This window comes from Perna viridis, chromosome 2 (genome assembly GCF_037379345.1).
Source record: "Perna viridis isolate PV_CMFRI_1.1 ecotype Kerala chromosome 2, ASM3737934v1, whole genome shotgun sequence".
Classification (NCBI taxonomy): Eukaryota; Metazoa; Mollusca; class Bivalvia; order Mytilida; family Mytilidae; genus Perna; species Perna viridis.
In genome coordinates, this window is record NC_142446.1 from 1,489,836 (window position 1) to 1,506,847 (window position 17,012).

At 33.3% G+C, this 17,012-nt stretch overlaps 1 protein-coding gene across 6 annotated transcripts in view; it reads left to right on the top strand.

Annotated features, from left to right (window-relative positions):
• Positions 1–4,458: 4,458 nt before the first annotated feature.
• LOC148623254 (protein numb-like) overlaps positions 4,459–17,012 on the top strand; it is a 31,194-nt gene continuing 18,640 nt past the window's right edge. For 3 of the 6 annotated variants that reach the window (XM_088564963.1, XM_088564965.1, XM_088564968.1), the window contains exons 1-5: positions 4,469–4,778; positions 7,726–7,863; positions 11,461–11,535; positions 12,739–12,816; positions 14,656–14,796. In XM_088564963.1, the coding sequence (XP_088421089.1) occupies positions 7,735–7,863; positions 11,461–11,535; positions 12,739–12,816; positions 14,656–14,796 (423 nt within the window). In that variant the 5' untranslated portion in view covers positions 4,469–4,778; positions 7,726–7,734. Of the gene's footprint in view, positions 4,779–7,725; positions 7,864–11,460; positions 11,536–12,738; positions 12,817–14,655; positions 14,803–17,012 lie in introns of all 6 variants that reach the window. The other 3 variants (XM_088564964.1, XM_088564967.1, XM_088564966.1) reach the window with 2 other exon arrangements.

A 17,012-nucleotide genomic window follows, 5' to 3' on the forward strand; every position in this document is an offset into this window, starting at 1 on the left:
GAACTATCACAAGATCTTTTCAACTATTGCAAGTTTCTTTTAATCTATCATAGTTTTCAAGATATTGACTGAAAACTATTTAAAAAAATGCATTTTTCCCCTTTCAAGGGCAATAACTCTTACAAGGAGTCTGAAGACTTTTGTAGTCCTAATAATATGGATCATTTCAGCTATTGAAAGAATTTGGATAAACCTAACGGTTTAGGAGATATGTGTGAAAAACTACTGTCTGACCTCTATGTTCTATTTTTAGTAACGGCAGCCATGTTTTTCGACGAATCAAAAATCCCCACATCACTTCTATACAGGATATCCCAAGGAACGTTCATACCAAGTTTGGTTCTAATTAGTCAAGTGGTTTCAGAGGAGAAGAGTTTTGTATAATTGTTAACGACGACGGCCGACGCCAAGTGATGGCAATAGCCTTTGGCCAGGTGAGCGATCCAGGTTCCTGGGAGCCTTTATTTAACTCTCCATCGTATTTAACAATTTTTCAAAACTCTTTTCTGACACAACTTGACCAATTAAAACCAGACTTAGAATGAATGTTCCTTGGGGTATCCTGCATAGATCTGATGTTGCTACATCGCCTGAATATAGCTGAAATATTGCTGCTCGGGCGTTAAACCCCAACAATCAATCAATCAATCTGTTGTTGCTACAAGATTGAAGTCATCACTACAGAAGTTTTATTGTCGTCATCATGAACTCGTGGATCGTTATGGTGTGTCCATCTGCACCATGGAAACTGATTTACAATCTTGTGTCTGACCCCTATGTTCTATTTTTAGTAACACCGCCATGATTTTCAAAGGATAAAAAATTTACTTTTTGTGAGTAACTCGATGGGTGTTTCTAGAAAAGCAGAGGACGCTTACCGTACCGGTGCACCTTGTCCATGCTCCCAGTGTGTCTGTTCTGCGCACCAGTCAAATCTTACTGCGTTCTTGGCATGAGTAATCATATTTTGGTTATTCACGATAAGCAATTGATTATCCTATTTATTATATAGATTTCTCGATTATTCGTTGCTATTTTCAACATAAATTTCAAATTTTGCGAACGGCGGATTGATTTCAAAGTTGTGACGTTTTGGCGGGAGAAAGACCGAGAGTGAAATTACCGAATTTATTTCACAATGTGAATTATTGAAATTTATTTCACTGGGAACATTCGATAAAACACTGCTATCAATATAATAATATGAATTTAATTTATTTTATGTAAAAAGTTAAATCTTACATGACAGAACAGGATGAAATATTTCACTGTGGATAGTCTCGTCTTCATAGATAGATACATGTAGATAGCTTTATTTAGATGAATATCAACATACATTTGTACTATTACATTCAAGCATTATAAATACATTCACATCACAATATAAATACATTCATATTATAACATAAATGCATTCGTACATTACTGATCGAGTTCACATTTATTGATACTTGAAATATTACCTAGCCAAAAATGCATTTAGGCCAAATGTTAAAAATCAAAGTTTAAACCATAAAAGTATGTAAAAAAGGTTGATATTTAATCTAGGATGGTCCATAAAAGCTTTACTGCTTATTTCCAATGGGGTCCTTTGTAGCAATTAAGGCTAAAAAATAAAAATTAACAATGTGACCGACACAAAATTTAGGCAGGCTTAGTTAAATATAGAAAATTTAATAATAAATTAACATAGTGAAGTCACTAATAAAATTTTCCTTTATTTGATCAAAGAGATACTTTTTGACACCAGTTTTCCTGTGGCACAAAATTCCAATCTCTTATAGCACTTGTAATAAAAAGGTATTAGATTAAAATGACAGTTTACAGATGGAACAAAAAAGTTACATTTACTGTGTAACGGTATTATAAGTATGGACATCAGACATCTTCACAAAATTGTTTTTCATACAACTTAGACATTTGTTATAATATATTCTATGTGCGTGGTTTAGAGACATTTGTTTAACTCTAAACTCAATGTTTAAAAATCCAGTATCTAAAAATATTGGATAGTCTATTCTCTTCCTATTATCAAAACCTTTAATAAATCTTATTATTTTGTTTTGTATAACTTGAAGTTCCTTCAGTTTTATTTACACCACTATACCAAGAGGAACAAGCATGATCAAAATGGCCGAGTTTTTCTAGCATTTTCTGACAAGCATTTTGCATTTCTATAAAGAAATTTCAATCTAGCATTTGCTTTTTGTATAATACTTTTGACTGTAATGTCACCAGACAGAAATTGATCAACATTAATGCCAAGATATTTTACACTATATTAAGCTATAATTGCGTGTTCATTTCAACTTGCACTAAACTCCTTTATTTTGCGGAGTTTTATTTTAGAACCAAACAATATGCACTTTGTTTTGTCAAGATGGAGTGACAGTTTATTGTCAACTAACCATTCACTACATGATTTTTATTCTTTTCCTAATTTATCAGAAATTACATCAGTATTTCTGTGCGAAAAAAGTGTTGCACTATCATCTGCATAGAGAAGCAGTCTACAGTCGGTCCCCACACTGGTTGACATGTCGTTCACGTTGCACAAGAAAAGCAGAGGACCGAGAATACTACCCTGGGGGTCCCACATTTAATTTTTAGAAAATCAGACTCTTTGCCGTTGGTATTGACTATATGTTGTCGATCTGTAAGGTATGATTCAAGCCACTTATTGGATAAAAACTCCCATAGTCTGCAACTTGTTACACAGAATCTGATGATACACGGTATCAAATGCTTTTTGCTAATCGAGCATAATCATTCCAGTGTAGAATCCGAGTGCAGTCTGCGACTTTATGATTTCAGAAGTGTAACAAAAATATCTTTTGGTTTTGGTAATTTAGCTACCAGTTTTTCAGCTACGCTGGTGAAAAATTAGTTAAAATAATTTACAACATTTTTACAAGGAGTTAAATATATATAAATCCTTGATTTTTAAAACCTTGACATACTTCATTATTAACCTCAATGACAATTTTATTTGACTCTTTTTGTTTCGTACTGTTACCTAGGTTTTTGAACTGCTGCCGTAGGTTTTTAGGATTGTTTTTATATTCATCAATTTTATTCTCAAAATAATATTCTTTTGCTTCTCTAATTTTTCTTTGTGCTTTATTTCATAATTTACAAAAATTTTCATAATCATTTTTATTACCTCTTATATAAAACTTAGATAATGTTTTCTCTCTCTCCCTTATGATCTCTAAGATTTCAGATGTAATCCATGGTTCTGCACGATTTTTTATTTTAATTTCTGTAAAAGGATCTACCTCATTTTATCCTGAAGTAAATTTATGTTTAAATATGGTCAAAGCAGAATTTACATTTCTGTTGAAGTATAAATCTGACCAAACTGATTCTGCTAATTTATTTAAGAATTCATCTTTACTATACCCTTTAGTTGACCTGATTCTAATTTTATTGTTTATACAACTTTTGGTTTTACAAACTTTTCTAGTACAAAAAGTAATGAAGCGGTCACTAAAACCAATTTTTAATACATCATATTGTCAAATAAGCCTGTATGACATACAATGTATTAACATTCCCAAATAGTTACAATGGGGAAACGCTATCGGATCCACGTGGGGTCTGGGAGTAGGTCAGAGCGTCAACAGAACAGCCCAGCCGCTAGTAGGACATACTCTGACTGAGTTCTTCGGTCAGGTATCCCGAAGGCAGGGTTTTTCTACCTTCAACTACTAACAGACATCTACTTATGCGATTCCCGCAAAGGGCAGTCATGCGAGATCCGCAAGGATAGTCAAGAACGTATAAATCATCGATCGTCATATTAACATCGAAACTGGCAGAATTTTTATATTTTCGTAAGCTCGTTGCCAAGGAAATCAACATTTAGTATTGACCTTAACTACGAAAAGGGAAATTTTGCTATTTTCACTGGACTTATTTCCGTGGAAATCATTATTGCAGACATTATAAATTTAGGCTTTAGATAGCTTGACAACTCAATGAATTTAATACAACCAGTTTTTGTAGGTAGTCACATCCATATCTTCACATACTATAGGGGAATAAAAGTGTCCTTGACATTTAATCTGGCATTTCCTATTTACACTAGAAAAGCAGATGACGCTTACCCTACCGGTGCACCTGGTCCATGCTCCCAGTTTTTAGTGGAGTTCGAGTTGCTCATTTACTTTTGTTACTTTGTATGTATGATTTTAGTTACTTTATGTTCTTTGTTGTGTATGTCTGTTTTCCATGTCTGGTCTTTGTCCCAGGATAACATTCTTTTGATTACCGCTATAACCTTGGTTCCCTTGATTACTCTTTCTTTTCGTGTCGTGAAGTTCCGCCAGCAAAAGGTTGGAAGCAAACGGATACTATATTTCACCTACAGAAGAAACACGTTTATTATTTCAAAAAACTATTAGAATGATAAAAAATTAAAATTTCCGCCATAAAACTCATCTGGAATTTCCTCCTACACATGCGCACAAGTAATTGAGGGAATAATACACTTCCGTTTCGAAATTTATAAAATCGTTCGCTCTGGAAAGATTTTCCCCATTTTATGTGATTCGGCGATTCATGTAGCAGAGAACTTTATAGTTTGATCGATAACCGATGGATTAAAGAACATGTAACAATTCTGAACAAATTTATATATGTCTAAATACTAAATAGAAAATTGTGTTCCACCTCGAGTTGAGTTGAAATGCGGAAAAAAATATAATGCCCCTATATTGCAATTAAACCGACGTTTCGAACAGGAATATTTGTAACACTCAATCTTAAGTGATCAGGTAATTATTGGTCATCATTTACTGCACCTTTAAAAGAACACACTGTTGCACAAAATTATGACGTTATGTCAATAATTAAAAACAAATATGGCTGCCATCAAAAACTGGCATAATTTTTAAAATTGTAGTACATGTATATGGTCCACACCTGTGTAGTTCCATAATTGTGATCAATAAAAAGAAATTAAACATGCAAAGTGGTTGTCCAGATATGGCCTAATGCACTTGCAAAGAGCTGTCTTGTGATCAATAGAAATCCAAGATGAGTAATCCTTGAACACTTGACTAATATTGATAACACAAGATTTTAAATTTAGAAGGTATTGTAACATAATGGTTTTGTTTGTTGGGGTTTAACATCTGAGCAGCAATATTTCAGTTATATTCAGACGAGTAACATTATCTTAATACTTAAAAATTTGATGAAAAACACTTAAAGTGTCACTCATTAGAACTATATGAAAGGGAGTACATACAACGTACCATAAAAAACAAACAATTAGATCATGACTAAAAATCTACAGTGATGTACAACTTTTAAATGGGCAGTAAATATATTTTTTAGTCTTTTAAGATGTTTTTTGTACTTTTTTCTGCATATAAAATGGTAGAGCTTACCACTCACAATGCAAAGAAAGTAACAAAAAATCTCTTACAGAAAAAAACATCGAGAACTACTCTAAAAGTGGTACATCATGTAATGTTGGTGTTTAGTCACAGTACATAGCTGGATGGGGTGTCAGTGCAGTAAAGACTTTCATGCTCAGTACAGTAGTGTTACAGATAAAGGATTTTGTACTTAAAACGCCAAATTAAATTTGATATAATTTACCTCCTTGTGCTTACTTCCATAAATCTATAAACTAGCGATGGTAGTATGTTTTCTATTGTTTACTAAACCATGACCTCGTTTTGTCAACTGGAGAAATGTCCAATGATTCCACACATGCTGCAATAAGTTGTTTGTAGGCATGAATATAAGAATTACTGGTATTTCAATTATTTATTTTTTCAAAGACCAATGTATTTTGAGTATTTTTACAATCAGTTTTTATTAACAATTTTTTATCAATAAAGTTACAGGAAAACATTTTCATCAGTTGATTTTTCCTTAGCGTTTTAACAAATTTTCTTTGAATTGAGCCTAATTCTACTTTAATTATATGGTGGAAGTAATGTTGCACGAAAAACAAGCCGTGCGGACATTAGTGCCTCTATTGTACATATATGTCCCTTTCTGTACTGTATGCATGTAAACCAATTGGCCACTGGGTCTGAAAACCTTACAAACCTTGTATACACATCACTTATCATACAGTATACATGTATGCTTCACTTGTTTGAGAGGTATATAAAAATTTACAAATATATCATGATGAGAAAAAACAGAAAATCTGGTAAATATGATTTTAACAGGTTGGGAACATGTCCTGAAATTAAGGTTAATGCTCCATTTGTTGTATTGTTGAACCTGTTCATTGATGATAAAGATTGAACGCGTAGAGCTGTCACCAACATGGTTTACACATTGCAATGGCAAGCTTTTGGATGTAGAACAGAAACTAGGTTAATGTACCTGTCCAAATGTATATTTGTAATGTTCTATGAGAGGCAGGGTTCGCGCTGGGCTTCGCCAATGTCGCAATTTACGATTTATTATGTTATCTGGCAAAAAAAATAGCCAGTTAGCGATTTTCTTGGTGCCTAGGTTTTGTATATTAAAATTGACAGGAAGTCTATCAGCAATGGATATTCTCTCTAATTAAACAATTGTGTTGACACCTGGTCAGAGTTAATTGACCATGACCAATTTAGGACTGAAGGCAATTAAATGTAGTTAAACCAGGTGACTGTGGCTTACAATATCCTCATGGGAGGTGTCAATCAAATGAAAATACATGTATATTATTGAGCCAATCAAAACTCTGGTCAAAGGTAAACATGATAAAGGCCATGTGCACGTGGCTACATACAGGCTTCACAGCCCTGTTTAACCATGTAATACGTTCAGAAACAGACTTGCCTAATCCCATCAGGAAGTGTCTGAACACTTTGAAATAAAAGAATTGATAAAAGAAAATGGATGACATTTGTTTACACTTTCATCATATGACTTTTTTGGCGGGAAAATCGGTAAACAAATAGAATGGGGATTCCCATAATCTAATTAAAGAAATGCTATTCATTAAGGACAAAGGTGTACAAAAATGTTTTAAAATCAGGGACTATATGAGAATAGTAATATAAAGTCCTTGATAAAAGTAAAATACCTGTCTCTGGAGTAGTACTTCATAATTTTATGCATATGGAAGTGACAGACTGGAGCTAAAAACCTGCTTTGTACATGCATCAAGAGTGAATCTTGGGTACATTTATGTCATGAATGGAGAGGTTTTTTTTTATTATTCATTAGTGGACTTAATATTGGCATATTTTAAAAAAAAAAGTATAATTTTTTTGGCATCCTTCGGCTCTAATTTCTGAAAATTGGCGACAAAAATGGCAGCTGGCGATTTTTCTGGCAATAGAATTTTGGGAGCCAGAGCAGCCCCTGAAGAGGTATTGATTTATGTACCATACATTTGTATATCTGACTGGTGCACTAGTAGATTCATCCACATTCACATACATTTAGATGTACACCTAATGTACATGTGCAATGTTCATGTACCCTGGTACACAGTAAATGTTCGTTTATCCCACTTACTACATGTACATGTGTATGAGGTGTCAACTGTTTTATCTCAAGCTCACTTAGTAGGGCAGTTCATCATTCAAATCCCTGACTGACTGATGCATGGGTGAGGTTTGATTGATGGTTAAATTCTACATACATTTTTTTGTACATGTATGGTACAACTGTATTGACTCTTTGGTTTGAACTTTGTTTTTATATTAACACTACCATTTGCATTTAATTGTTATCATGTATATATTTATTGAACAGATTTAAGTAATGGAGAGATTAAAAAAGAGATTAAGCTTCCGAAAGAAAAAAGATCATGTTCCAGAGTGTTCTAAGCCTCACCAATGGCAGGAAGATGAAAAGAAAGTTCGGGATGGCACTTGTAGTTTCCAAGTGAGAGTATGTATTGTATATAGAAATTAAATGTAGAAAAAGTATATTTCCAGCAACAGAAAAATGCAATGTACAGTACATGTACATGACATACAAAATCAATTTTATAATAAAACGATTTAACTTTTGTCATTGTAGGTCATCAAACACTGCCTAGTCAAAAAGTAAGGTACACTACTGTCAACTCAAGTCCGATGTCCTAGACTAATCGATTTTGTTTCAGACCTTTAGCCACTAGTCCGATGTCCCAGACTAGTAAGTTTTGATTCAGACCTATGGCCACTAGTCCGATGTCCCAGACTAATAGATATTGATTCAGACCTATGCCCACTAGTCCGATGTTCCAGACTAGTGAATTTTGATTTAGACCTATGGCCACTAGTCTGATTTCCCAGACCAGTGAATTTTGATTCAGACCTATGGCCACTAGTCTGATTTCCCAGACTAGTGAATTTTGATTCAGACCTATGCCCACTAGTCTGATGTCCCAGACTAGTGAATTTTGATTCAGACCTATGGCCACTAGTCCGATGTCCCAGACTAGTGAATTTTGATTCAGACCTATGGCCACTAGTCTGATTTCCCAGACTAGTGAATTTTGATTCAGACCTTTGCCCACTAGTCCGATGTCCCAGACTAGTGAATTTTGATTCAGACCTTTGCCCACTAGTCCGATGTCCCAGACTAGTGAATTTTGATTCAGACCTTTGCCCACTAGTCCGATGTCCCAGACTAGTGAATTTTGATTCAGACCTATGGCCACTAGTCCGATGTCCCAGACTAGTGAATTTTGATTCAGACCTTTGCCCACTAGTCCGATGTCCCAGACTAGTAGATTTTGATTCAGACCTTTAGCCACTAGTCCGATGTCCTAGACTAGTGAATTTTGATTCAGACTAGTAATTGGGTTTTTGATCCTTTAGGGTCAAATTACCTTATGTCACCAATTCATGCCTGGAAGTGTTCTGTTTCCAAACTGCACAATAATATCTAGTCCAAATGTAATTCCTTTTATATCATTCAATATATTTTTTATTACTCTTTTATAACCTGTTGATTTGTTTCTGGCAATTAATCAGCTCAATAATATTCTATTATTTCTGCAAATAAAATTAAGATCTATATGTAGTCTTCAAATTAACTGAAGATTTAAGGGACTCTTTTGGGCTTTGAAAAATGTTAAATGATAAATTTGCATTTAGGGAATGAAGTTCATGCAGTAATGTGTCAAGAATCATAAAATGTGCTAAGCATGTTCCATTTAACACATCAGTCGAAATCACCATCCTATCATTAATGTTTCATGATTAATAAACAGGAAGTGAATATCAGTGATTTTAACCAAGTAAAATTGGCCGCAAAATTTAAATTGATAAAAAGTGTCTAGTTTTGAAAAACTCTTGTATTGATCAAGGATATTATTTTCTTAAGGTGAATTGGTTCCATTTGAGTATATGATTACAGTGTAGGATAATACTCTGTTGAAATAGTTCTGAATGTGATTGCAAATTAACTTTTGGACAGGTTTAAAAAATTGGGAAAAAGGTGAAATAGAACAAAATATGTAAATGTCTGTGAAGTTGGATACTGTTAAACTATTGATACCGTTTGTACTTTGGAAATCAGTAGTATTGAATGACATTCAGTTAACACATATTAGGAAAAACAGATATAAATAATATGGGAAATGCAAATGTATGATTATAGTTTTATATTTATGTTGTCTTTGAAATTTTGTTCAATGCTACAACTCCACAAGAATCAAAACCCCCCAATACTAACAGCACTTTCACTTTCTTTTGCCACTAGTCCGTTTGGACCAGTAAAAAAGGTACCCCCATTTTTTATTCATCTGTCTAAGACAGGACATATTATGGTATACCATGTCCGTCATCAACACTTCAGACAATAACTCAAAAACACTTTCACCTACTTTTATGAAACTTTGGTGAATTGTTCTTATCTGTTGACTTAAGCTCCCTTTCCATTTTCATAAATTTTGGATTTTTCGTTTCCGTGTAAAGAATTTTTATATTTACAAAGGGGAATTTTCAAGTTTTAGGACAATAACTCAAAAACACTTTCACTAACTTTCATGAGACTTTGGTGAATTGTTCATATCTATTGAAGTACATGTAAGCTCCCTTCCATTTGTATAAATGTATATGCCTTAATAAATATAAAAGGTACTTGGTAGCCTTGTCAGAAAAGTGTGTTTTGAACAAGATGGAAATGTATGGGTGAAAAATCAAGACAACAAACTTAGTTAAACTTGAGGTAGCCTTGATGGTACCAAATTCTTTGTGCATTTTTTATTTACTTTTTTTTTTTTGGGGGGGGGGGGTAGGGTATTTGGCAGTATTTCTATTTGATCATATAAATTTATTAAAAGCATAGGAACAAGTTAAAAGAGCAACGGGCGTATCATGCACTTAAAGTACAGCTCTTTATTTTCATTCAAATAACATCTTTTAATCTGCAGATAGTAATAAGCCATTCATGATTGTAAATGAACCTTTGCAGTCTTGTCTTGTAGAGCTGAATTATTAAGTTCTCAATTCCTATTTTGTTTGGACTAGTAAATCAGTTTTTGTTCAAATGAAGATTTTGTACACTAGTCCTTTGGACTAATTGACTGAGAAGTTTTTGGTTCAGACTTTAATTTTAATTTCTCCAATCTTCATAGGAGTGATGATGTGAATGGAGTCAGAATTTAAAAATATGCTTGTAGTTTAATTCCTCTGCTTATACATGTATGACAAAATATGTTTTTTATACTGCAGTATACCATGTATGACCTGTCTAGACAGACAGGAGATATTATGGTATAGTCATAATACTGGAGTCAGTCCGTCTGTCAATCGCACTTCGCTCAAAAACTCAAAATTTCTGCCACGAAATTTTGTGAAACTTTGGTGAATGGTTTATTTTTATTGATGGGAGCTTTTTTTGATTTTTGTATATTTTGTGTCAAATGATTAATCACGTTCAAATTTTGAGCTGAATGAAACTTGAATTTTGTGTCCAGGGTTCTACCCCTGAGGGCATATCTAGCTGTGCACTGCAAAGCATTTAATTATTAGTCCCCTACCAGTGACTTATGGTTTGCACTCTGTCCATCTGTTGGTAAGTCATTCCATCATTCTGGCAAATAAGTTTTCCTCACAGTTTTTCATCATGCTTGCAGCTATTCATTTGATATTTGGTACATTGTTTGATCATGGCAAGTTACATATCAGTTTGAAAATTGTACTGGTCTGTTGATTTTTTGCAGAGTTATGGCCTTTGGACTTAATGCAATTCACAGAAGAAAAAAAAATAATGACTCCAGTGTGAAGAGTGGAGAAATTAAAATTTAGGTTGATGATAGTGTATATGTACTTCAACACTGATGACTTAAATATAACATGTATTACAATACTATGTATATTCCAGAATGGTTCCTTTTCGAAAGAAAAATGTTTAGAAATATATACTCATATCTACCTGTAGATACATTATTGTTAGTATGGGTAAGAATACTATTCATGTTTTACCATGCAACTCTACATTTACATTTGTATATGAAATAATTTTTGAAAGTTTCATCTTTTTTTGACATAGTATTTAGGATGTATGGAAGTGTATGAATCCAGAGGAATGCAGGTTTGTGAAGAAGCTGTTAAAACATTAAAATCGGTAAGTACACAAAACTCGTAACAACAATTTTTTGTATTATTTACTATATGACATTTAAGGCATTCATTTATAAATATATGTATTTTAAAACCAAATACATTTCAGTCTTTACAGATTAATTTGGTTGGATATCTTTTGAGAAAGATAAAAAAAAACACCATTTTATTATACAACCACAAAAATTGCATTCATATGTTTTGATACTGTAAGTTTTGTCATTGATGATTTTTTTTCGTTTCTGTGCTATGACTTAAGGGTAACCAAATGTCATGAAATTTTGATATATTGTTACTTGCTGCTAGAAGAAGCTTGCTTATAAAAATGGGGCCACTGGCCCATACCATTCTACAAAAAGGGGCCAAAAGGGTTAAAATAGGTGCTAATTTAAAATTGATGTAGAAAGTTTATTTCTCTTTCAATTTTTGTGTATTCTTTTTTAATTTGTTTCTTGTAAAATTCTAATTGATGAAAAGTGTCTAGTTTCGGAAAATCTTATCTCAAGCTAGAAATGGTCTTATTTGAGTGTAATTATGGTGTTGTTAGAATATTTTTTAAATTTTTGGACAGGTTTAAAAATTCGGGAAAAAATGAAATGGAATAAAATTTATGAATGTGTTTGAAGTTGGAAAGTGGTAACTGTGGATAAAATAGGAAATGCAGATGTATGATTAATTTTTTATTTTACATTATGTAATGTTTGAAATTTTGTTCAATGCTACAATTTCACAAGAATCAAAAACCTCCAATGCTAACAACATTTTGATTTGTAAACTGTCGCTCTGTACAATGGCTTGAAGAAGTATGCTAGCAAATTTTCTCTATCATTAACCATTTTTGAGATAATGAGGTACAAAGTGGTTCATGAAAGCAGAACTTTGTGCTTAATTGAATTTCAAAATTTTGTGCAATTTGTATCCAAATCAGTTGTGTCCATAATGAACTATACGTCTTTATGATTAAATGTGTCAAAAACTAATATTGTGTCCACACTTGGCATAGCTTTTTATAGTTTTTTACTATTTGCATCTTCAGCTTTCTTTTCAAATGGTCTAATTTATGCAATGAAGCAATGTTTTCTCCAACTGTTTTGTATAGAGGATCACACTGTTTTATATTATGAATTTAGAGGTTTATTTTTTAGGGAACAGCTCTGTGTTAAGACTTATACTATTCATACATTTTATTGTTTTTTTTTTTATTCAGCAATGTAAAGGAAAGTATCAGCGAGCGATATTGTATGTATCCGGTGATGCCTTGAGAGTTGTTGATGAAATTAGCAAGGTGAGCATTATCTTCTTCAGAGGTTCTTAGACTAATTTCATGTTTCACAATCAGGTTCACCAAATTGTGGAAATATAATTCTTCAGTTTTATTATAATTTGTCACTGCCTCATATAGATCCATTATAAAAATTGTTATTGAACATTCCTTTCCTGTGAGCACGGGATGGTTGATATCGCTTACCGGAGGTAGTTTGAGTAATTAACAACCAGATGCCATAGGGTGAAATTCGTTATTTTCCTTTAAATATTATATTTGATCTTCCTCAAAAAATGATATATAACAAGGAGCAACAGAGCTGTGTACCACATAAAAGATCAACAAGATAATACATGTAGCATGATACATATACAAGGAGAAATCAAAATATGATGTTAATTAGTTTTTGACATATATCCAAAACCTGTTAGGATTAACCAAATTCTGACATGGGGTAAAAGTGTTGAGCATAATTGGATCTATGTGAGGTCAAATTTTTGTTTTAATCTGTTAAGCCATGTTGGAGTTATTGCCCTTTTTAGCTCACCTTGCCAACTCCTCTGAAACTGCTGGACCAATAAGAACCAAACTTGGTTTCTTGGAGTATCATGCATAGAACCGGTGTAGGGATTTTTGATCCGTTGAAAAAAATGGCGACTGTTACTAAAAATAGAACATAGGGGTTAGAGAGTAGTTTTTGACATATATCTTGAAAACTGTTAGGTTTGGGCAAATTCTGACATAGGGTAAAAGTGTTGATGAGATCTATCGGTGGTCAAATTTTCATTTTAATTTGTTTGGCCATGTTGGAGTTATTGCCCTTTTTCGACATTTTTTTTCATGTTTTTAATGTTATCTCTTTCAAAAATCTCTGTCACTACTTTACCAATTGGAACCAATCTTGGTATGAATGTTCCTTGGGACATTGTTCATAGAACTAATGTGGGGATTTTGATCCATCGAAAAACATGGCTGCAGTTACTGAAAATAGAAGAAAGGTGTCAGATAGTAGTTTTTCACATATATCTCCGAAACCGTTAGGTTTAGCCAAATTATTTCTGTAGCTGAAATGACCCTTATTATAAGGCCTTCAAAAGTCTTCAGGGATCAAAGTTGTCAGGCAACTCCTTGTAAGAGTTATTACCCTTGAAAGATGAAAAATGACATTTTTTTTACAGTCTTCAGCCAATATCTTGAAAACTATAATAGATAGAAAGAAACTTTCTATTGCTGAAATGATCCTTATGATAGTCCTATCAAAGTCTTCTTGAGTCAAAATTTATAGTCTTTGAAAGGCAAAATCGAGGTGAGCGATTCAGGCTCCTAGGAGCCTCTTGTTTTTTTTTTTTTAGGTTCATTCAGACTTCAAGTAATGTTTGTAGAAAATGCTCAGTAAGAAAATCCCTACTCGTACAGATATGAAAATAGGCCCATTGAGTTTGTAAAAATGGCTCATCCTTATCTTGATCAATAAAACATCAGATTTCTATTCAGAGAGATCAATAAAATTCTTCTTGATAAAAATATTATTTAAGTACATACATGTATTTATCTATTTTATCAAATTTTGAAACCATAAGTTGTTGAGGTACCAGGTATTTCCTTTGAAGATTTACTTTTGATTGATTTGAAAGCCTGCTACACTAAACTCACAAATTATTGTTTATCTTGGATAACCCTTGCACAAGTTCAGACTAAAAATTGTTATATCAACTATCCTAAAAGTCTATAAAGACCAAGTGTTAGAAAAAGTTGCAGGAAATAAAGAGTTGTATTAGAGGACAAAAGTTGTTTTTATATAATGATTCATTTCAGACAGTTAACACACTAAGTATAAGATTTCATGTTGATGTTTTGTAGAGCATGATTGTTGATCAGACCATAGAAAAGGTATCATTTTGTGCACCAGACCGTAATCATGAGAAAGGATTTGCTTACATTTGTCGAGATGGAACCACAAGGAGATGGATGTGTCATGGTTTCCTGGCTGTCAAGGAATCAGTAAGTGTCAGTAGTATTTTATTTTACATGTTACGCTTGGCACTTAGCATTCTTCAAAGATCCTTTATCTGTTTAACCCTCTTCACCAAAAGTTGTTCAAAGTCAATTTAATTCTACATGAAGTACTTATATTTCCTGTATAAAATGTCCTTTGTTGTTATTACTTTGATCATCTCAGAAACCTTTTAAAAATCTCCTTCAAGTACATTTGTATTGGATTTGAATTTTATTCAAAACCTGAGTGAAAACGTGTTGGCCACAGTTTTTTAATTAGTTGATTAGGGAACCACTGCTGAGCCATTTTTTCCACAGACTCTTTAAACCAGTTTGTGTGAAAAGTCAAGATGAAGAAAAACGATCATTTCTACCGTTTGTCAACAAAGGTATAGATGCAATTAATTTGGCTAACATCCTCCATCACAAAAACGTTACCAACAAAATTTCCCCATATTTCAAAGACAAATCCATACCAATTATTTCATATTCCTATACTTCACCCATAGCATCCAAAATTTTCAATTATAAAAGGCTATTGCAGAACCTTGAGATTGAGGACTTCAAGGCTAAACCACCTGACTGTTCTTGCAAAACCTCTCCATTCAAATATGGTCCTTCTGGTCACGTTGTTATGGGAGATTTAACCATTATGGAAAACGAATCTCTGCGTAATATCCTTTCTAAAGGTCCCAAGTATCGTGAACCACGCTCCATAAATTGGAATTATAACTTTAAAGTTCTTATGGATGCCGTCGAGGACTATGCAAGAAAATGGATAAAACGAGAACAAGAACCCATTGATTCTCTGTCAGAGTGGTTAAAGGCCGTGAGGTCTTTAATTTTGAAATGAATGAAAGTTTTAAGTAGGTCAATGAGTGCCAAGGCTACATCAGTTTTCAAAGACCCTGATGTAGCAAAAACATTGTCTACTATACATGACAAATATGTTGTCGTACCAGCAGACAAAGCCCAAAACAACATTGTTTTTGTCTGCAAAACGTTTTATATCCAATGTTTATTATCAGGAGTAGACGTAGAAAATAATAGCAGTGATAAGACCTATACTGCTACCACTCTCTCCAAAGAAAAGATTGTGGAAAACCATAAATCTGTGCTATCCTCTTTTGGCCTCTCTACCAAGGACGATGATTGTGATTTACTGTCTATGTACTGGATTCCTAAACTTCACAAGAATCCATACAAACAATGTTTCATAGCTGGATCTGCAAAATGTACCACCAAACCTCTTTCAAAACTTTTAACTTCTATACTCACAACTGTCAAAGAGGGTCTACAGTCCTATTACAACACTTGTTACTCCCGTAGTGGTATTAATTCAATGTGGATCCTGAAAAATTCGAAAGATCTTTTGGAGACAATCAGATCAAGACTATTATCTGAATATAATAGCATTAAAACTTATGATTTTTCAACACTGTATACTTCTATTCCCCATACTCAGTTAAAATCCCGACTTAAAAACATTATACAACGTTGTTTTTCCAAAAAAGATGGTACACCTAGATACAAATATATAGTTCTTGGTAGAGATTCCTCATACTTTGTAAGAAATAATTCCAAATCATCTTCCAAATATACAGAGGAAGATGTTTACAAAATGCTGGAATTTTTAATCGACAATATAATTATTTGTCCAGTGTGGTGGACATGTTTTTCAACAAACGGTTGGCATTCCAATGGGAACAAATTGTGCTCCTTTACTTGCTGACCTATTCCTTTTCACTCTTATGAGGCTGACTTTATAGCTGATCTGATCAGAAAGAAAGAATATCGTTTGGCTAGATCCTTCAATCTCAGTTTCCGCTATATAGATGACATATTATCTTTAAACAATTCTGATTTCGGGGTTTTGATACATCGCATCTACCCAAAAGAACTTTAGATAAAGGATACTACAGACGCTGTGAAGTCAGCCTCATATCTTGACCTACACTTAGAAATCAATGGTAAAGAAAAACTATTGACCAAACTTTACGACAAACGTGATGACTTTTCATTCAGAATTGTCAACTTTCCTTTCATCTTTGGCAAATTCCTTTGGCTCCTGTGTATAGAGTGTTCATATCACAACTCATACATTATGCCAGAGCTTGCTGAAGCTACGCAGACTTTTTGTATTGCGCTAGAACTCTAACAAATAGGCTTCTGGAACAGGGTTATGTTGCTACAAGATTGAAGTCATCACTACAAAAGTTTTA